The sequence below is a fragment of the Clinocottus analis genome, unplaced genomic scaffold (genome assembly GCF_023055335.1).
Source record: "Clinocottus analis isolate CAN_PGR_092001 unplaced genomic scaffold, fCliAna1.0.p SCAF_4, whole genome shotgun sequence".
NCBI lineage: Eukaryota > Metazoa > Chordata > Actinopteri > Perciformes > Cottidae > Clinocottus > Clinocottus analis.
The window spans coordinates 19,278,498-19,299,651 of NW_027176153.1; the positions used below are offsets into that span (position 1 = coordinate 19,278,498).

The 21,154-nt window shown below is 40.4% G+C and overlaps 3 protein-coding genes across 8 annotated transcripts; 2 read left to right on the forward strand and 1 right to left on the reverse strand.

Annotated features, from left to right (window-relative positions):
- Positions 1 to 1,677: 1,677 nt before the first annotated feature.
- LOC137801056 (sperm microtubule inner protein 11) lies at positions 1,678 to 3,145 on the reverse strand. Its single transcript, XM_068598459.1, has 4 exons — positions 3,006 to 3,145; positions 2,115 to 2,288; positions 1,907 to 2,030; positions 1,678 to 1,809 (listed from the first exon to the last, which is right to left on the reverse strand). The coding sequence occupies exons 1-4, from the start codon at positions 3,094 to 3,096 to the stop codon at positions 1,761 to 1,763; spliced, it is 438 nt and encodes a 145-aa protein (XP_068454560.1). The 5' UTR covers positions 3,097 to 3,145; the 3' UTR covers positions 1,678 to 1,760.
- Positions 3,146 to 3,947: 802 nt separating this feature from the next.
- LOC137800932 (polypeptide N-acetylgalactosaminyltransferase 6-like) lies at positions 3,948 to 9,656 on the forward strand. Its single transcript, XM_068598301.1, has 11 exons — positions 3,948 to 3,957; positions 4,655 to 4,874; positions 5,339 to 5,511; positions 6,236 to 6,385; positions 6,901 to 7,135; positions 7,791 to 7,908; positions 8,005 to 8,205; positions 8,291 to 8,422; positions 8,687 to 8,785; positions 9,294 to 9,452; positions 9,543 to 9,656. Exons 1-11 carry the CDS (start codon positions 3,948 to 3,950, stop codon positions 9,654 to 9,656), a joined length of 1,611 nt encoding a protein of 536 aa, XP_068454402.1.
- Positions 9,657 to 11,678: 2,022 nt separating this feature from the next.
- On the forward strand, positions 11,679 to 20,968 carry LOC137800429 (glucose-6-phosphate 1-dehydrogenase). Of its 6 annotated transcripts, none has more exons than XM_068597622.1 (13): positions 11,679 to 11,742; positions 13,388 to 13,515; positions 16,464 to 16,501; positions 16,615 to 16,723; positions 17,245 to 17,462; positions 17,734 to 17,892; positions 18,089 to 18,214; positions 18,653 to 18,746; positions 18,875 to 19,061; positions 19,148 to 19,383; positions 19,521 to 19,597; positions 19,784 to 19,876; positions 19,969 to 20,968. In XM_068597622.1, the coding sequence occupies exons 1-13, from the start codon at positions 11,718 to 11,720 to the stop codon at positions 20,057 to 20,059; spliced, it is 1,581 nt and encodes a 526-aa protein (XP_068453723.1). In that variant the 5' UTR covers positions 11,679 to 11,717; the 3' UTR covers positions 20,060 to 20,968. The 6 variants fall into 6 exon arrangements, with proteins under 6 accessions (XP_068453723.1, XP_068453724.1, XP_068453726.1 ...); XM_068597623.1 differs by having other exon boundaries at positions 11,699 to 11,941; XM_068597625.1 differs by having other exon boundaries at positions 11,699 to 11,888.
- Positions 20,969 to 21,154: the final 186 nt, after the last annotated feature.

Below are 21,154 nucleotides of genomic sequence, written 5' to 3' on the forward strand. Positions count from 1 at the left end.
TTCTCACATCGTTGCAAAGACTTTGTTTTTTTCCGGCTTCAACTTTTTGTAAATTGGGAGAATCGCCCCCCCCCGACACCTCCCACCGGTTTAGCTCTTCCGACCACACTCGACAACGGCGACCAACAGTTGATCATGTTTGTACCAAAGCCAGCTCACGCAGCCTTTGTGCTATGTATTGGTCCCCCTTCTGTGCAATGAGATTTGGCCCTGGGGGGGCGGGGCACCAGAGGACAGTAATCTAATAGAGATCGCTAATGAAGAGTGATTCATATAAGCAAAGAGTTTATAGAAAGGACACGAGTTTATAAAAATGTGCATTGTATGTATTCTATTTCTATTGCTGTCCATAGACTTGTGTTGATTGTTAACTCTTGGGATGTTTTGGGTTTTTTTGGAGGGGGAGGGAGGTGAGAGGAAGGTTGTCCCCATACTACTGAAACAGTGTTCTGCTCAGGCCTGATGAATCCTTCCTTGTTTGTTTTTGTTTTATTTGTATTTTCCCTGAGTTGGAGGAGTTGAAAGGGGAGTGTTTTTTTTGGTTTGTTGCAAAGTCGACGGTGAAGAAGAGTTGAGGACTATGACAAAGAGAAAAATAACATTTCCCCTTGAAGAAAAAAAAATAAAAAAAATCAATGGCTGTTTGCGTGTTCATATATTTACTAATGTTTGTAAAAGGTATTCCAGCGGCCTGTCATACATTATGTAATAACAATGTCATATTTAAAGGATTAGAAAGTGGTTTACTTGTGAATATACACATACTAAAAATAATCTACTTTTACATTTAAAAACCATCAGGATTCTGTGTGAGCTGACTGAAGATGTACTCAGACTGGCTGTAACTGGAAACCCTTGTTTTTGATGTTTTGATATTTATCTTCACAGGCCACTAGTTTGACTTATTTCACAGATCAGAATGTATTGTTTAAACATCATTTAGACTCAAGCCTGCAAACAAAGATATTCTTCAAAAGTAGATGACAGTAAACATACAAAAGAGACGCCTTGTTCACCAGTCGCCTTTTTTTTTTTTACTGAGAAATAAGCCAACTGGTTAACACTTGAGTTTGCAGACTCATTGGGGGGTTGGACGAGGAGCTATAAGTGGCCACCAAAACAAGGACACTTTCATTGATGGAAAGCACCAGAGACCAGAACAAACCATTAGTATTTAGTTGCAGAGTGGTAGGACCAGTAGCATCACTGAGTTCCCTTTTGCACCATCTACAGACAGGTTATGGTAAGTACCATTTTTTTGTGAGTTTTTTTTACACACTGATCTGCCACTTTGTAGAATTGACTTATTTAGATGTATGATGCAGTTTGAGGGGTTAGAGCTGGAGTTCAGATCCAGCCTGAGAATGCCGGGGGTCTCCTTTAACTTCCTGTGTCTCCCAGAGGACCTGAATCTACCAAGGCCCTCTTTAGGATTCAATCCCTCTGCACTGAAATATCTGTGAAATATTTCTTCAGGAAGAATAACGTAAACATGTTTTTCTTTGCCGCTGAGTGATGAAATGTTCTTCGCCAGCTCAACGTTTCTGCTGCTCGTGCATTTAAGCAACCGTCTGCAAACACTGTTATGTTTCGTGATTTTATTAGTAATTATTTTGACCGATTTAAAAGACAAAAATTTAAGAAAAAAAGGCAAAAGTGGATCTGCAACCAATTTAATAATTCATTTATACTGATGTGTGTGTGTGTGTGTGTGTGTGTGTGTGTGTGTGTGTGTGTGTGTGTGTGTGTGTGTGTGGCTGTCAGAATAGGCTGAAATCCCGGTCTGTTGCTGACATTTCTTCAACAAACCTGTAAAAGCAACATGTGGATTACACTTGCAGAGAGCCACCTTATATGGGCAAATATGAATATATATATTTGAATGAGAATTGGAAATGGAACCTACTGTGTCATCTCGCTGTTCATTCGGGGAAACCGTTTGATTTGGGTCCACGGTTCAGGACCCCTGGACAACATCCATCCATACTGCTGGTTGTTTGTCAGAGGTGTGATGTACAGCTGGTCAGGGGCTGCACAAGACAGGAGGGATACAGTAATTTAGATCCTACGTAGTCCATACCGGCCGTTAATGTCTCTTTTTTACGTCCACTCACATCTGGGCGTTTGAACCCGTTTGACCATCTCTTTGTATTGCTCGTGGCTCCCATGGTGTATGTCAGTGCCGTACTTAAGGGGCCCGTGGTAAATGCTGCAGGTGTCTATACATCGGAGGGGTCCCTGACGTCCTTGAAAAGATGGAGGCACTCCTGGTTTGACGTTCCCACCATCTGTATAGAGATATGTTACTATGTAGACTAATCATTCATTGCATTAATAGTCCTGACACTATTATGAGAAACACATTAGACTTAAGTGCAAGTTTAACTTTCACTTAAGTCTAATGATTGTATTAATCTTAAGATTTCATAAAAATACTAAAATATAACATGTTTTATACATAATCAAAGAGCCCTAAAGAAAACCCCCAATAAAAAATGTGTGTAATTATAGTCAATGAACGTCAAGTGCATGAAATATGAGCAAATACTATCCTGAACTGTACCAACTCTATTTTCATTATTCTTACTCTTTTAGCTAACTAAATACTGTAACGTCCACAGTAATGACTCGCAGACCTTGGTCTCTTTAACTTACAGGTTTATTGCACCAATGTTCACATTCATGTAACGGGCTCTTCGCTAACAGTAGCTCATGCAGAACAGCTAACAAGCTCACGTAGCATCCTACGCACTCACATACAACAACATACACAACGGCACTTCCTCCGAACCCCCCCCCCCCCCCCCCCCTCACTCCGCTCCACCAATCACAGGCCACAAACCTACCAACAAGCACGCTGCTTCCCTGTGATTGGCCGAAGACAGACGCCTGTACAGGGTCGCTACAATACTTTGTAAACGTTAGCTCTGTGCTAAAAGGTTAGCGGCTAGCTAGCTTAGCTAACTACAGGTAGTTTAATATTAGCGAGGTGCAGCTCCTCTTACCTTGAGGATGAGACGCTAATCTGTGCCTCACTAGTAGATTATCACCTATCGGGTTTTGATAACCCAGGTGTGTCACACCGAAGAAGGCCATGATGCGGTCACGTGACTTCAGCTGCGACGCCTAAACTTTTGGTTCAGGCGTCACCGTGGCAACAACTAGCCCCGCCCACCAACCCTCTCTTTTGAAGGAAACGTTGAAAATATATTTTATATTTTAAGCAGCATCTTTGATTTGACCTCAGGGCAACACAGGACATAAGGGATGATGATCATCATGTATTCCCACTACAATAGTATTGTACTGTACTACAGATTGATTTGTGTACACTAGTATTTGATACTTGAATGTTTATTTGGAATGGGAAGCAAAGTTAAACCTGACATTTTTTCTGCAAGTTTTCTGCAAGTACACATTCTTATGTATGGTATTTATGTCCCCAATGTGATGAATGAGTGTGGTGAGTTTATCTATATAAACTGGTTTGATCACTTGTTGCTGTCCTTGGCTGTGCTTACGGGAAGTACAACCATGAGATCATCTACGTACAGGTTAATTTACAAAAAATAGAAACAAGACAATTCCTGAAAGAAAGCTGCATGCCTGCAGACACAGGAAACGCGAGCACAGGTGGAGCGGCTCGTTCACCTGCAGCCCAAGTAGTAAGTAATGTTTATTTAATTTACATGTATAAATTATTACATTTCTAATGTTACTACATTTTGTAAATTTATATATATATATATATATTTTTTAACTTGTATCTTTTAGGAAATAAAACAGAAATTCCTCTTCTGAATATTATTTAAGTAATTCTCTGCATGCCATCTTTGCTAAAACATTGTATTGTCAACAAGTAGCAAGCTGCTTTCCATATTATTTGACTAACTATGTACATAATAGAACAATGTAAACGTAGTCATCTAATACACATTTGGCATGGCATGAATCGGGGTGAGAGTAATACGGTACGGTCCGGTGCACCGTTCAAGTGTCAGTGTCAGTACCCAAAGCCTGCAAAAAACAAATAAAACAACAAATCAACAAGGAAACCCATCCGCAAACGTTAGATTAAAAATACATTAGACAGCTCCGCAAAAAAGGTTATGTTTTTCACTCTGCGTTTGAGATTATTTGTACATTACACGCATTTCGAGTATTTTTTACTTGCCATTAGCGTGGCCAGATGTATGCTCATCGGAATAATCTGAAAAATATGTTTCCCACTGATGACATTAACGGGAACACCCCTCGAGATGGAACAAAAACTTAAAATCTGGGAATTTGAGGAGGAAATGGATGCACCAATGTCAACAGCGCATTATGTGCCCTGAAAATCTTAACATCAATGTGATGAATGAATGTGATGAGTCAGTTTATATTTCATTTATATTTGATCTTTGTTTTAGGTCCTTCCCTGGGTCCACCATGCGAATATGGTTCTGTAAAGGTGGCCTACTAATTAAGGTTACCGCTTCCTTCTTGCTGATCATATTATTCATCAAATACTACACAGCATTGCCAGGACCACCACACACATTAACACACAAACCAACACACATTCCACCACACCTACCTGAGGCAGGTGCGGTGAAACTCAATGAAGCCTTTCTCAGACCGGTTGATCAGTCTTCAGTTTTTTCTTGTCAAGCTGGTTTTTACACTGAAGAGGAGCTCAAGCCTCACCTGCAGAGGCCTCCCCAAGATCCCGGCGCACCAGGTGCAGGTGGCAAACCGTTTGGGAAACGTCGCCTGAGTCCCGAGGAACGCAAAGAGAAAATAGATGGGTTTAATAAGACCCAGTTCAACCAGTTTGCCAGTGACCGCATCTCCCTGCACCGTGATCTGGGTGAAGACACACGTCATCCAGAGTGAGCACGTTGTTTATCATCCCAGCAAACGGTCACTGACACACTGATGTATGATTCTGTTCCTATTTAAATCTTTCAGTTTCTCCTAACAATCACAGTGTCTTCTATTTTTATGCCAATGTTTCTCGCAGATATCTTTGTCTTGTTCTGTCCTTTGAATTGTCCGATTGAACCATTGTGCAGAGTTTGGTTCTTCAAACAAAAAGAACTGTTTGTCTGTTTGTCAACTGTCTCAAAAACAAACTCATCATAACATTTTGTAAAAAAGACATATTGATGGCCGAAAAATTCCCTTTTTTGAGAAAAAAGAAAAAAAAGTTGTTTTCCTGCAGAATGCAGGAAAACAGGAGGGTGAAATGAATCCATGAAATGGATCCATTTCATACTTTGGCCTCTCCGCCGTCTCATCCTGTTCATCCAGTTACAAATCTGACAGCTGTTAACTTTCAGTTTGGCTTTGACAGTTGCTTGAAGCAGAGGTTTCAGCGCTGCCCTGGCCTCCCGACCACCAGCGTGATCATAGTGTTTTACAACGAGGCCTGGTCCACCCTGCTGAGGACGGTCTACAGTGTCTTGCACAGCGCTCCTGCAGCCCTGCTCACAGAGATCTTGCTGGTGGATGATGCCAGCACGGAGGGTGAGCGTGCACGTCAATATGCATCTTATCCAAATAAGTAGACAGATATATACGTCTCTTCATATTTCATCACCGGTCTCTAAAACATCTTTTCACTTTCCATTCATGCACTCACTCTATATAAAGGAAATAAAACAAGATATAATTTAATTAATCCTGAAGAAACGGACAGGCCTACAATTATTGGAGATTGTTTCAAAATTACAACAGAAAGACAGAGAGTGAAAATATGAACATATATGAACAATAGAGTTGTAAATATAGTCTATAGAAAATAATGCTAAATTACAACAATGCTTTTCAATTACAAAAATACAAGAAAAAACAAGGGAAATAAATATAAGTTGTATTAAGTAACTCCAACACCACAGCCTTAAATAATAACAATAATAAGATAATTAGTAAAATAAGTCAACTAAAATAGAAAAGTAATAATATTGATATTTTATCAGTATATCACATGTTTTGTAGGGAAAATTCAAATTTTTAAATTCCTTATGTTCTATTACTGTTATTAGAGTAATGAAACTAGTTGTTGTGAAGCAAAACGTTAAAAATGTCCTTCTGAAATACAGCAGAGAAGAAATATTAATTGTCATAAAATGAACATAGTAGTATGTTTGACTTAAAACAGCTGTTTTGAGCTAAAAAGCTCTCAAATCCCCCGTATACCTCTTACTGAAACATCTCATTCACCTAATTAACTTGCTGATTCTCTCCTTAGATCACCTGAAGACTCGTCTGGATGACTTTGTGCGACAGCTGAATATAGTGCGTGTTTTACGTCAGCCGGAGAGGAAAGGCCTGATCACAGCCAGACTGATGGGAGTGCAGGCTGCACAAGGAGAAGTCCTCACCTTCATGGATTCCCACTGTATGTGCCTTTAGGGCTGGGCATCAGAAAATCAATAGTGATACCAGTACCAACACCCTTGAAGTGATACCAATAGAGTCCTAAAGTACCTTTTTCCTACTTCATTTGAGACACGTCAACTTTACCACACCACAAACTGTATGAATAGCTGCTACGGTAGAGAACCAATCACACGTTGCCTTTAGTGGAAGAACGCTTGTGGTGATTGGCTGCATGCAAAACTATTCATTTGTTCTTATACATGATACACAGCCCTCCCCATGATGCAATGTTTGCCACCATTTGCATGCAGAATTCAGTTGGATGTTTTGAACTGTTGGTCAAAAATGATTACGATAGTTCCTGAAATGAGAATCTGGTCTTGTTATTTGGTGGAAAGAGAACTTGTGAAGACTATCTGGGGGCCAGCAGCCATCACATTCGAACTAACATTTTCTGAACTACGCCCCTGATTGTGAAAACAATATTTTTACAGACTGACAACCGTTACTCCTTTCTTCTTCATTCCCGTATAGGTGAATGCTTCCCCGGATGGCTGGAGCCTCTTCTAGCTCGGATAGTGGAGCGGCCTGCTGCTGTGGTGAGCCCAAGAATTTCCACTATCGACCATAATGATCTAAAGTTAAAAAAGCCAGACCCTAATTGGCTTTACCACGTCCGAGGCAATTTTAACTGGAAGCTCCAGTTTGGGTGGGAGCTCATCCCTGAAGAGGAGAGGAAGGAAAGGACGAACGAGACACATCCCATCAGGTAGATATGAGGATACATACACGCAGATCTAAGACTTGATTTTTTTTTTTTAAGTAATTGTAATCATGATAGGTTTATCAGATACGGTACATTCATAGTTCATTTCACAAATTGACTCTAAAATGTGTTAGTTTGACCCTGCTAGGACACAAATGAGCTGATTTAAAGGAATGATTTCTTTCTTTTTCTTCTATAGGATACCTTTTTTTTAAGCTTGAAATTTAGTCAAATTCTTTGCTGGGAGCGATAACCTTCTTAACTTTTATGGATTAAACACACAAGAAGATGTTTTAGTGAGCTGACAGGTGTTGGTAGGCAGATTGTATTTTCTTCATAGAGAGCCAGGCTAGCTGTTTCCCATCTCTTTGCAAAGCTATCTTTCTTTCTTTTTCTTTTCTTTTTTGCGTTATCTGTTTTTTTCTTCTTTTTTTCACATGCTTTGTATAAACAAGAACCAAAGATGTATGAAACACAGTGGGCCACATGTTTTGCATGACCTAGAAATAAAGTGAATGAATATAAGCTAACCTGATTTGAGAGCTGGTGTTCATTTTCTCACCTAACTCTGTGAAAGAAAGTAAATTCACCAACTGAATCATTTGAATAAAATCAGTTAGGACCATTGGTATTGATTGATTTGTGTCTGGTTTTGTAGAACTCCTACTTTTGCTGGTGGCCTGTTCTCAATATCTAAGTCATACTTCCAGCACATCGGGACTTACGACGAGCAGATGGAGTTCTGGGGAGGTGAGAATTTGGAAATGTCCTTCAGGGTAAGAGTTTGTTCATGTTTTTCAACATACTGCATATGCTTTAAAAATGTTATCAGCTTCAGTCTTACCTCACGCCGTTGTTCCTCTCCACTGCAGGTCTGGCAATGTGGAGGTCAAATAGAAATCATACCTTGCTCTGTCGTGGGGCACATTTTCCGCCTGAAGAACCCGCACAGCTTCCCCAGAGGAAATACAATGATCACTCGCAACCTGGTCCGGCTGGCCGAGGTCTGGATGGACGACTACAAATTTGCCTTCTATCGTTCACGCAGACAGGCTAATTTGACTTTCCTACAGGTTAGTAAAAAGGTACAGGAAGTTAGTCACATCTCATTCATCACGCTGGAGGTCGTGCCTTCATCTTTATCATTTTCCCCCTCAGAATTCATACGGAGACGTTTCTGAACGCCGTAAACTCCGGAAGAGATTAAAGTGCCAGAACTTCTCGTGGTACCTGAGGAACATTTATCCAGAGGCCTATGTGCCGGATATCAGGCCGGTTAAATACGGAAAGGTGAAATATTTAATAGTCTATCAACATTTTAATATCTTCAATGGAATGAATGTTACAGTTTTCAAAAACACACACGTGTGCGCTTTTGAGTAATTTTACATGCTCATTTGTATTTATGCAGGAAATATAGATGATATTCTCTTTTAAAGTTTCTTTCAGAACATAATTTCTTCCTGTTTTATTCAAACCGTAAGCTAAAAGTTATAATAGAAGGACATCCAGACTGTTGGTTGTCCAGTTACTGTTTTATTATTTTTTGTACAGTTGCTAAACGTTGCTTGGAAATGCTATCTGTATGTGAAGAAGACAAAAAACAAATGGAAACCTGTTCCAGAGTTCAAATGCAATACAGCTGCAGCACAGGTACGCCAACTTCTGTTAGTGTTCTGATATTGTTTTTTACTTCTTTGCACATTTCTTATTCAAAAATATGAAACTTTCAGCCCTTCAGGATTCTAATATGTTGTTTATAATGCTTATATGTTTCTCTCTTTTTTCTTAAACTTTTAAACCTTTTTGCACTTTATTATTGTTTTTATTATTATTCGCTTTAAGTTGGACAGAAGAGAAACAAACTTTCATCTTCTGTATGTTTGCACGTATGTAAAATTGACAATAAAACTGACTTTGACTTTGACTAAAAGTCCTTGAAATGCTGCAATGTAAAATGAAAGAACCACTCTGAGTTAAAATCCTTGTGATGAGCCGCCTCAAGTTTACTTTATTTTAGGGCCTTGCAAGCAAAAAAACTGAGAAATCAGATTCAGATGAACATAGAAAACTACTTTATACAGTTTAAAATGTATTGGCGATAATATGATTCAGGATGATTTCACCCATCTTCAAAATACCATTCTTTGTGTCTTTGTAGTATTTTGAATACACATCCCGGAAAGAGCTACGGCTCAGCATCAGCAATTTGCTGTGTTTACATGCAACCCGAGGAAGAGCTCGTGTGTCTCTTGACTTCTGTCGTTTGAAGGGAAGAGTAACCGCAGCAGCGCCCGAGCAAGTGTGGATCTACACGGAGGTACGACACATGTTTCTACATCAACTCAAACTTTACAGTTTCTTAATGTGAATGCAATCATTTCAGAGTTTACATTGTTGTTGATTTCAGAACAACAAACTGAAGAACACGTCGTCTGGGAAGTGCTTGACAGTATCGCAGGGAACAGTGATTGTGGCTGCCTGCAAATCCAACCAAGTCAACCAAACCTGGGACTTCCTCTGACTCATGGAGTCCCATTTGTGGACGTTTAACTTCACATTTGTCTTAACACAACTCCCCTTATAATAATGATCGATATTGATGACACACACTAGAGTTCAGAGAACCCATCTGATCAGGTCAAATCTTTCTCCTTGTCAGGAGATGCACCGACATGTTTAAAGTCTACAAACTGTGAAAGACGGGAGATGAATCCATGTCTTTGTTCTGTGCAAAAATGCCTGTTAAAGTTCAGCCGAAGCTAATAGTCTCACGAACCAAATCAAGTGACATCTGACATCGTTACGGTCTTAAGTAATATCCCTCTGGCCAACTTAGAAAACTCTACACACAAAGAGGGACATTTGTGACTTTTTGGAAAACACCCTCAGGAATTTGGTTAACTCAGAAGGATAAAGCCTCACGTTAGCTTCGCCTGAACTTTTGAAGGCTGTTTTGCGCAGTGTGAGTCGGGGCAACAACATTACGGCCAGTATCAACAGGAGGAGTCATTACACTGACCGTTACCTCTTTCATCCAATGAACATTTGGACATGCAATGATTCAATGAAAGGATAAGTTGTATTTTATATATTTCCAATAGTCAACAAATTACATTAAAAGATCAAAAACAACAATTATCTTATACGATGGACAACTCATTGCTTGTGTAGTCAAAGCTTGATCGTAATAAAACTCTTCAATGAGTCACATTGTTGCACTGCGTGACATGTTTCTTTATTACCAATAACATGGACATGATTTCTTTTGAGTCATTTCTCCAAAGACTGGGGAGCAGGAGTTTTACTAGGGTCAGTACACATATTTGCAAAATTTATTCCATGATCTTTTATTTAATATTTATATCTGAAGTTCAGCTTTAAGCTAAATGAGGGATACAGAATATTCATATTATATCATATTATATTAGCCTACACTAAATACAATAGGAATGGCCAGCGTACTTTTGTTTTGTTTTACTGATGAGAGGAAAAACAACATCCTGTCCTCGTAAATGTATTTATTTGGGTTAATTTATAAAGTATGTGACGTGTGAATGTTTTCAATAACATACATGAAATAAAAATGGGATTTATTTAAAAAACGTGTATCAATCTATTCGACATGGCTGGTTCACCTATCAAGATAATATAAGGCACACTATGATATTTATATGTATATATTATTTCCAGTGTGGTGTTATAGTAGGCTATTTTTTACTTCAGCAATGATTGTGAGTAGTTCTTCCACTATGGGATGATAATATAAATCTAAAATTCCTGAAGATGCTTTTTATATTCATGCCCAGTGAAGTTCAGATTATGTTAGTAAGGTCAGTACAACACAGTTATGCAGCTGTAGTTGTGTCTACAAATGTCTGGTTTTCAAGGGAACTGTAGTCACACGCTTGCACTTCTCAACACCCACGCCTGTTTATCAGTATATTGACATTAGAGAGAAGCAGACTGGACATTGCACGTCTCCTTCTGTGAGAAAAGATGAGAACACGGGATTCTCCTCCTCCTGACAGGATAGAGCGAATCAGATGTTAGGACGAGGGGAGACGAACCTGTGACGATAAACTGTGTATGAAAAGGCCCCACTTCCGTTTCTGGGGAAGTTGTTCTTTTGCCGACCTGAAAGTTGGTTGTTCAACTCATTGCTTTTGCAACTGCAACGCATGTTAGTTCACCTGTGATTGAGGAAATAAATTACGAAAAAGAGAGAAGTTGTCGAACTGAACTCTTCTGGAGGTTACACCAGGCTTCCGATATTGATACACGCTAACAATTATCATAGATGATCACCAGACTTTTCCTTTAAAACATATTTTATTTTATTTAAATGTTTGTTGTAACAATACAACATAGTCAGTAGCTGAGAGATTGTGTTCAAAGATTAAACAAAAAAGTGCTCCTTTTTACTATTGTTGCTTTGTTTCCTCGTCGTTGTCGAGAAGAATGAACTCCTACTTGTCCGGTTTTTCCTAATTACCTGTGTGTTTGTGTGTGCGCGTGTGCTCAAGGAGCGTTAAACCACGCCCCTCGGCAGAGTCGATGAGGTCACTTTGTGGATTGGAGAGCGATGGGGACTCGAGCGAGCGCTGCTGGTGAGTTTCTCCCAAACCAATAAAAAAAGCTCGCCCGTTTATTCTTTTGTCACTTGAACAGGGAAGTAGGCAGGACTTGAGTCAGAGGCGGAGCAGCAGCAGCAGCAGCAGCAGCAGAAGACACACAACCTCCACCGTGAGTGAGTGTGAGTTGAGGGTTCGTCGCTAACTGCCAGGTTCTCATCTCGTTAACGGACTCGTGAGTAGCCGTTGGTTCACTTCTATCACGCGAGCGTAAATTGTAGGTTACTGTCGCGCGATGGAGCTAACGTTGGTTTTAAGCTAGCTTAGCTGTCTGCTAGCCGGAAGAGCGGAAGTTTTGAATTGTTTTCATCTCTTGTGTCAAATCCGTCCCTTTAACACATCGGCGTGTGAATATTATTAGGGTATGATGACGGTGCTGTTTTAGTTGTATGTTAGCCCAACATGCAGTGAGCGAGGGCGGGGGCGGGAGGGGGGGGGGGGGGGGCACAAAACTAACGTTGTGTTGTTGAATAGCAGCCTATTGTGAGCGGTTTGAGCCTGGATGTTCGTGGCTAGCCAACGTACTGTAATGCGACCAGCAACATGTCAGCCCTCGTTATGTTGACGTGTGAGCCGGGCGTATCCAAAGTCTAAATACGGGATTTGGTGGAGGATTTGCCTAATATCGTTATGTTTTCTAGTGTCAGGTTGAGTCTGGGAGCTAGTGACCGTCTGACAGGAGATGCACGTGTAGTCCTTCTGAGTGTTGTTTTGTTTTTTGTGACCTCACGAGACTGTTGGTGTTTGTAAATTGAGCTTTTCATGATTGCGTTGCAGATTTGGCATCAACGCAGGCTTAGTTAACTTGTCTATTTGTATTAAAGTCGGGGGGGAAATCACTGAAAAAAATACTTCCTGATTTGGCTTTGCGACCATGATCCAAGTTTATTATCTCTTAAAAATGTTACTCCTTATCTTTTTAAATGTTGGATAATTGAGGAAGTAATGGACCAATGCCAGTGTTTACTTTACCGTCTTAGCCCATTAGTAAAGTCCCATGTATAGCCTATACTTTACGTCACAGCATACCATTTTCGAACAACAATGCTGTGTTTTAAGGATTTAATCAAATCTTTATTTGGTATATGCCCATCAATTAATATTACAGAGCCTGTTGTTGAAAATGACAACAGTGCAACAAACAAAATAAAAGACATAAAGTAGTGCAGAGGTCCTGGATAAAATGTAGTGTGTGTGTGTGTGTGTATATATGTGTATATATATATATATATATATATATATATATATATATATATATATATATATATATATATATATATATATATATATATATATATGGAGAGTAAGAAGAATATCATACTGTTGTTTCTGGCACGTATTGCTTTCTGCCAGTAATAATATTTTTTTTATTTTGATCAATTGCTTGGTCTATAAATGTTTATAATTCAGCAAATACCTGAAATAATTCTTGAACCAATATGTATCAGTCAATTCATTGACTAACAAAATAATTAAGTGTTTTTAAAATGTCAGAAAAATGTGCGATATGCATTTCACAAAGGTCGGCAGAAATGTGGAGTCAAACAGCGCTTGTAGTTACGGAACTAAAACTTCAGACCACCTCACTTCTTTTTATTGTGTTTTATTGTATCCGATGCAGTTCCTCTCCAGAAAATGAGCAACCTCCCTCTCTCTCGGTCCGAGGTGTTCGGGGAGCTGAGGAAGGAGCTGCATGAAGATGAAGAATTCGATCAGTCCGCTCACATCTTCATCATCATGGGAGCATCGGTGAGAGTCAAAATCTAGTTAGTAAATTATATAAATAAGGTTTAAAAAAAGAAAAGAAAAGGGGAACTGTTCATGCAATAAACCCTTGTTAAATAGAAATGTATACTGTTAATTGCACAAAATGTGCAATTAAGTAACTTTTCTCTCTGTTACTCTATTATTTTTGCCACATTTAAAGTTGAGGCCCATTAGCCAAGACTTGTTGGTCACAATTACAACGCACCAATATACTGCAATAATTGCACATTGTGTGTGTGTGTGTGTGTGTGTGTGTGTGTGTGTGTGTGTGTGTGTGTGTGTGTGTGTGTGTGTGTGTGTGTGTGTGAGAGAGAGATTAAGGAACTGTTGAAACTGGTTTCACCAATCTTATGCAAGCAAGCACCACCATCCTCTTTTTACTTATCGTTTCAATAGTGTGTGGCACCTCTGATTGGGTAAAATATATCTCAATTTAAATCAAACACACTCCTCAAACGCCTCTGTTTATTGTATTCATACAGATAAGATAATTTACAAAATAAATTAGTTGTCTAACAACTTTCATTACATGAAATACAGTGACACATTCAAACATTGTATTTCAATTGTGTTATTTTGCAAAGAATAAGTCAACCACGTCGTGGCTTTAAATGTTGCGGACATATTATATTTCATTGACTGCTAAAATAAATGAAATACAAAGTTCATCAATCCAAATAATGTTAACTTACTTTTTTTCTCACACTGGTCTGGTGTCAAGTTGAGGAAGTAAAATCATTTCAGGCATTTTTAGAACTGTTTCCTTGTCTCTTTGTTGCATAATGTTTCTTTCTTTGCATCCTTTTTCTCTACCAGGGTTTCAGTCTGTCTAAATGTGTCTCTTTTCTCATCAATTTGTTTCTATCTATTAAAAGTTCATTATATTGAATTCAAAGCACGTATATTGCCTCCACACAGCTCTCAACAATGGCGAGGGCTGAGCAGGCAGGTTGAAGCTAAGAATGCTAACAACACAAAGGCCCAAACCCAATGTGCACTTGCACAGACTCGTGTTCTTTGAGGCGCGTTCCTGCAAAGTCTGTGAGCGTTTAGGGCCGTCCACTGTCGAGTCCTCAATGTACTTGAGGACTCTGTCGCAAGGCTAAACAAGTAAAGGCAAGTTTATTTGTTTAGCACATGTGTAACTGTGTCTGCAAATGCAAATCATATATGATCATCATATGCCTATTTACATGCACCAGGCATGTGCATGTTTCAACAATAAGGCAATTCAAAGTGCTTGTTGTACAGAATAGACCCGTCCCAGACGACGTGATGGGATGGTTCATGAGGTCGCAGCAGATCAGAAATGTATTAAGGCCCTAAACCATCAGTGCTTTATAAACCAGCAGCAGGATTTTAAAGTCAATAGCGGTCTTAGTGAGGACTTTGTAAAAAGTCAATTGGAAAGGTGCAGCCAATTTAGAGACCTGTAACCGTACCGTTACAGTTGTCAAGTCTACTGAAGATATGCATGGACAAGTTATTCCAACTCTGGTTGAGACATGAATCCTCTAAACCTTAATATATTGGGGATAGTATGCTGAATTTTTGTAATGGTCTTTATATGGCTGTTCAGGTTGAGGTCTCAATCCATAAACTACTCCTCGACTTCTGGCTTGGTTTGAGGTTTTTAACATCAGTGATTTGATACATAAATAAACATATGAAAGCCAAGGAATTCGAGCATAAACTATATTACACACCCGGTTTACCATTTCTTTTAATTTTGATTATCAACTCAACAGTTCATTTTTAAGAAAAATAATCTCCGGAGTTCAATTGACTCATTTCAAAGCTCTGTACTCATCTAATTTTAATGTTTAGTGTTGTAAATATCTTTTATTTTAGTTCATGTTAGTTGGCCTTTGTTTATTGCAGAATTTAGATTTTGCTCTAATCTATTGTTTTCCTCTGTCTGCATATTGCGTTCGGCGTGTCCTTTCTCTTGCATTGTTTGCTCAGTTTGGAAAATGAAAGAGCTTTTTTTGCCGCGTCACTGACAGTCAGCTCTTTTCTTTCACGAGCAAAAGCAGATCAGGAACGGCTGGATTGCGCAATCGCTCTCTGGTCATACCGGTTTTTTAGATGTGTGTTTCTGCTGCTTTAAAATAATTTTAAAAAAGGCTGCATAAAATGCAACATACTTTTTCAGGTTCATCATCAAGTGTTTACTTACAGTCACACCTCACACTTTCAAATATTTCCTTACTGATACTAATTCAATAGTTTAGCAGTTCAGCTTCACACCTGATATGAAAGGTTTGTTCAACAGGGTTGTCCTTTGCTTGTGTTATAACATTGTACATAACAGACCCAATGAATGACCAACTTCTTCACCCAGGTGTGACATTGTAGACACATTTCAGTTCTTCTCATCTGCAGTTCTTTAAAATACACAGTCTTAAACAAATAAGCAAGGTAAACCAGTTGAGGAATAGATGAATAAAGGGAGAAGTCAGATTGTGATTCAAGCCAACAGTATACTGTGATGGAAACGATGTTCTAATCAAGTTGACTTCTAATGGCCTCCCCCATCTTGTCCTTGTGTTAGTTTGAGCTATGCCTCAGGTCCTCTCTGATTTCATCCCTCTTCTCTTAAAACCAATAAGCAACATGTTCTTTTGGCACCAGGCACCATCCTTTGTCTCCTCACAATCTGTTTGTGTTTGGCCTTTACTCTCAGTGGGATTACCAAGGTGGCGCAATCCTTAAATAAGCCAAAGTGGCCTACTTACCTGTTGCCAGACGGTGACCTGTGGTGCTGCCACAATTCGTGTCATGGAAAAATAAAGAACCACTCCGACAAATTGCATCGGTTTTAAATTGTACAAGTAAAACAAAACACGGCACCCGCACCTGATGATTATGTTTGTGTCCTACATTTATCGGGTGAAATCATATTTCTGATTGTGTGTTTGCACTTGTAGGGGGATCTGGCTAAGAAGAAAATCTACCCAACTCTATGGTGAGTGAACCTCTGACCCCAGTGACAGCGAAGCAGAGTCTGAGCGGTGATGCTCCACCAAACTGCACTGCAGGTTCTGAAGTTTAATGCATGTGTTGATCTGTTCTCTCCAGGTGGCTGTACAGAGACGGCCTCCTCCCTGAGCAGACGTATTTTGTTGGCTTTGCTCGCTCTGACCTGACGGTTGATGCCATTCGGACTTCTTGCATGCCATACCTGAAGGTAAAACTGGACCTTTTATTTACGTAAGGGGCAATAAAGGAATTCAGAGGACACGGTAGCAAAAATAATATACAAACGCTACGTATATAAAACCCTTTAAAGCAAGACAATTATGTATTCAGTTCCATCTACCATTCCTCCCTCGCATTCCCTTTGCTCCTCTTCTTCCCTCCATTGGCTTAGTCCTTAAAGCAATGATGAACCTTCAGCGATTTATCACCTTAATCTCCAGCTCCACTCGGCTTTACAGAGCTTTAGAGTGAGTTTAAGCTCATTGGTTAGCTCTACGGTTTGCAACTTTTCTGATGTGGTTCACACTCTCCGCTCCTCAGTGTCGTTTTGGGCCACAGCGAGCAGCTGGTTTCTGTAAAAAGGTCCAGAAACCGACTAACAAGTTGGCCATGTGAACCTAAAAGATGATGTCAGTGTTGTGTTACCGGCTTGTTTCTGCTGCCCCCAAGTGGCCTAACTAAGTTAGCTCCTAGTGGGGTGTTTATAAATGTTCCCACCCTCTGACCTAGGTGACGGATAAAGACGCAGAGCGGTTGTCGGCCTTCTTCAAGAGGAACACGTACATCAGCGGGAAATATGCAGACGAGAGTTCCTTCTCCAAACTCGACGCGCACATCACGTCTCTCCCCGGAGGACCCGAGGCAAACCGTCTCTTCTACCTGGCGCTGCCACCCACCGTGTACCACGATGTCACCAAGAACATCAAGCACTGCTGCATGGGCACCAAGTCAGTACACCACTTCTGCTTTGTTACACTGCAAATAGTAAAAGTTTTTCTTTGTTCAGCGTTGTCTATTTCTCTCACAATTTAAGTCTGAGACGTGTCCCTCAACAGCTTCTATTATAATGTTCTTCTTATGATCTTGGCTGTCTTTTAATTTAAATCTAAGCAGAAAACCTCATTTACATTTTGTCCCACTAATGTGTCATTAAGGTCAAGCAAAGTGGACTTGATGTGTTTTTTTTTTTCCGTGTGTGTGTGTGTGTGTGTTGTACAGAGGCTGGACCAGGGTGATTGTAGAGAAGCCGTTTGGACACGACCTTCAGAGCTCCGAGGAGCTGTCCACTCACCTCTCCTCGCTCTTCACTGAAGACCAAATCTACCGTATAGATCACTATCTGGGCAAAGAAATGGTGCAGAACCTCATGGTGCTCAGGTGAGAAGAACACTTCACTAACTGCATTTACTCATCAAAGAGGATATTTTCAAACGTTTGCTGGTGAACATGTGAAGAGGAACAAAGTCTCAACCCGTTAAAGTTTGTATTTGCATGTTGTCACGAACAGCGGCCATTTCCCTCTGTGTTCTTGTGCCCCGCTGAGCAGAGAACAATAATGCGGTGCTCTTCGCAGGTTTGGGAACCGAATCTTCGGGCCAATCTGGAACAGGGACAGCATAGCCTGTGTCGTTCTCACCTTTAAAGAACCGTTTGGGACTCAGGGACGAGGAGGCTACTTTGATGATTTTGGCATCATCCGGTGAGTGGAGAAAAGATCATCCTTGAAGTTTGTCTGTTAGCATCAATATTAAAGTTGAATGCTTTTGCACTGAGGTTTAAAGTGAAGTTATTTATGAGAGTGAGTGGAGAGCATTGTGGGAAAAGTCAGCTGGCAGCTGTTTCCTGTTTGGCTTCTGACCAGACTTCAGGTTTCTGGACAACGTTTACAATTGTTTTGTGTTTATTGATTTTAAATAATATTCATGTATTTGCATAAAGCATGCATATTCGTCCACTCCCATGTAGATAAAAGTAATTAAATACATAACTAATCTCCCTTTTGAAGGTACATTTTGATGACATAAAACGTGATTACTTTGCAATAAACTACTGAATATAATTTCATGATTATGTTCGCAGCCATCCCATCCCCCGCTCCGTCTTTTGTGTGACCGTGTTCTCTCTTTGCCCCGATCAGCGATGTCATGCAGAACCACCTGCTCCAGATGCTCTGCCTGGTCGCCATGGAGAAACCAGCTTCCACCAGCTCTGATGATGTCAGAGATGAAAAGGTACGACATAGTCTCCCAGAGAGTCGTGACTCTCGACGTCTCCACGACCATTACAAATAAGGAAATAAGGAAATCAGTGTGTTTACAGTTTGTGTTTCGAATGGTGCGTATGTGTTCCCTCCTTACAGGTGAAGGTGCTGAAGTGCATCGCTCCTCTGTCCATATCGGATGTGGTGCTGGGTCAGTATGTGGGGAATCCAGAGGGGGAGGGAGACGCCAAACTGGGTTATCTCGATGATCCCACAGTTCCTAAGGGATCAACCCAGGCCACCTTCACCACCGCTGTACTCTATGTGCACAACGAACGCTGGGATGGTAAAAACAACTGATACCCCAGTGATATCCCATTCTCTCGTGCTCCTTCATAATGCTTTGGCATGAAAATGTTTCTCGCTCCTCAGGTGTTCCCTTCATCCTTCGCTGTGGAAAAGCTCTGAACGAGAGGAAAGCTGAGGTGCGGCTGCAGTTCACTGACGTCCCGGGGGACATTTTTGGAAATCAGTGTCGCAGGAATGAGCTGGTGGTGCGCGTGCAGCCCAACGAGGCCGTCTACGCCAAGATGATGAGCAAGAAGCCCGGCGTCTACTTCAGCCCCGAGGAAACGGAGCTGGACCTCACCTACAAGAGCAGATACAAGGCATGAGCAAGTTGATTTTTTTCACGCCATTTTAAATGGCTTTACAAAGAAAGCAGCTATCTGTATCGCGGCTTCGATTTCTGAGCCGTATTGTTTTTATTATGAAAGTAACTATTTTAAATTATTCTTGTTTCCAGGATGTGAAGCTTCCAGACGCTTACGAACGTCTCATCCTGGACGTCTTCTGCGGAAGTCAAATGCACTTTGTGCGCAGGTCTGTCTTTGTTCTTCACTCGTGTTGTCTCATGTTGTAAACCTGTCAGTGAACCTACCAGTTCTTTGCACTAGATGGCGACATAGTGCCTCCTTTTGCTTCCTCAGCATAAAGGAAAGGGTTGTAAAAACCATGCAGCAATGATGTAATGTCCTCCACTGCACGCTGAATTGTTTGTCTTTGCAGTGATGAACTGAGGGAAGCATGGAGGATCTTCACACCTCTGCTCCATCACATAGACAAAGAAAAGCCTAAACCTATTGCTTACAAATACGGAAGGTAGGAATTGTTGTTGCACTGTGCCCTCAAGTGGAAAAGGTGTTTAAAACCAAAGGTGTTGATTTGTGAATGTTTCACTTCTTGTTTCTCAGTCGGGGCCCAACAGAAGCAGACGACCTTGCAAAGAAAGTTGGATTTCGCTACGAAGGCACTTACAAATGGGTCAACCCTCACAGACTGTGAATTGTGATGAGATGAGGGAAGAGTAGAGGTAGGATAAGAGGAGGGGTGAGCGAGCCGTGTCCTGCTGGAGGGTCTTTTGAGGAAGAAGGCGTTTCCACTATGTGGATGCATCGCTGTAGCAGAAGCAAGCTATTATTTCTCAGGTATGGCAATTATTCCTTGGAACCAGTTCATCAGACGAGATAATTATTAATGTACACTGTCACAATGGGCGTATGTTGCAGCTTTTGTGTTGTTTTTTTTTCTGTTTTTTTTCTTGCATGCTTTTAAAGCAACTTTCCAGGTTGTATTTGAGAGGTGGGACCAAATCAGTTGCAGAGGGAACAACAAATAAATACATCTGTGAACAAAATAATGAGAACAAAACATGTCTGATGAACTGGCTCCATGTCTGGATGTCGGGATGGTAAATGGAATGACTATAGAATAACAATAGCGGAGCAACAAAACAACACACTTTTGTACCAAAGAGGGTAACTGAACTCAGCAGACATGAGAAATGATCGCTCCACAGCTGTCACTCTTAATAACCATTGTGATTGTAATACCATTATGCGTAGTCTGCAGTTATTAATGACTCGGTTGCGCACTCTCTTTCTGCCTCCTCTTTTAGCTAGATGTTTTTTAAAGGGCATGGCAGGCATCTTTCTCTTCAAAGCATTCATACTGGAATAGTCTTAAGTGTCCTTATGGACAAACAAGCTCTAGTAGCCTTCTTCTGAGCTTACTTCCCTTTTTTTGTTTACATGTTTTTTAGGTTTATGCTGCTGATGTTCATTCCATATTTCAAAATATGAATGTCTGTGATATGCCGTACTGAATACTGTCGTTAACGGCACACTCGCTCTGTAAAGCTAGCTACATTTCCACAACTCGTCATGAATAAACCAGCTTTGCTACTCTGTTTAAGTGTTTCATGCTACGTGGTTTTTATTGCTTCAATCGACACGCATGGTACCTTATTTATTTACATTTCTACAAAGTTAACTAGATTAAGCCGCCTCACGGTCGAAGGCAAGATGTTTCTATCTATTCATAATTTTATGCTGTTAGACATTTGTGGGAAATTGTCAATTAGAATTAATTCTTGAGAAA

What these genes read in the sequence shown, in the direction of transcription:
- LOC137801056 (XM_068598459.1), bottom strand. Translation starts at nt 3,096, where the DNA reads ATGGCCTTCTTCGGTGTGACACACCTGGGTTATCAAAACCCGATAGGT. An exon ending in ACGGGTTCAAACGCCCAGAT is followed by an intron (nt 2,031 to 2,114) that starts GTGAGTGGACGT and finishes TGTCTTGTGCAG; the next exon opens with CCCCTGACCAGCTGTACATC. An exon ending in ATGAACAGCGAGATGACACA is followed by an intron (nt 1,810 to 1,906) that starts GTAGGTTCCATT and finishes TTGCTTTTACAG; the next exon opens with GTTTGTTGAAGAAATGTCAG.
- LOC137800932 (XM_068598301.1), top strand. An exon ending in CTAATTTGACTTTCCTACAG is followed by an intron (nt 8,206 to 8,290) that starts GTTAGTAAAAAG and finishes TTTCCCCCTCAG; the next exon opens with AATTCATACGGAGACGTTTC. An exon ending in GGCCGGTTAAATACGGAAAG is followed by an intron (nt 8,423 to 8,686) that starts GTGAAATATTTA and finishes TTTTTTGTACAG; the next exon opens with TTGCTAAACGTTGCTTGGAA.
- LOC137800429 (XM_068597622.1), top strand. Translation starts at nt 11,718, where the DNA reads ATGGGGACTCGAGCGAGCGCTGCTG. An exon ending in CAGAACCTCATGGTGCTCAG is followed by an intron (nt 17,893 to 18,088) that starts GTGAGAAGAACA and finishes TGCTCTTCGCAG; the next exon opens with GTTTGGGAACCGAATCTTCG. An exon ending in ATTGCTTACAAATACGGAAG is followed by an intron (nt 19,877 to 19,968) that starts GTAGGAATTGTT and finishes CTTGTTTCTCAG; the next exon opens with TCGGGGCCCAACAGAAGCAG.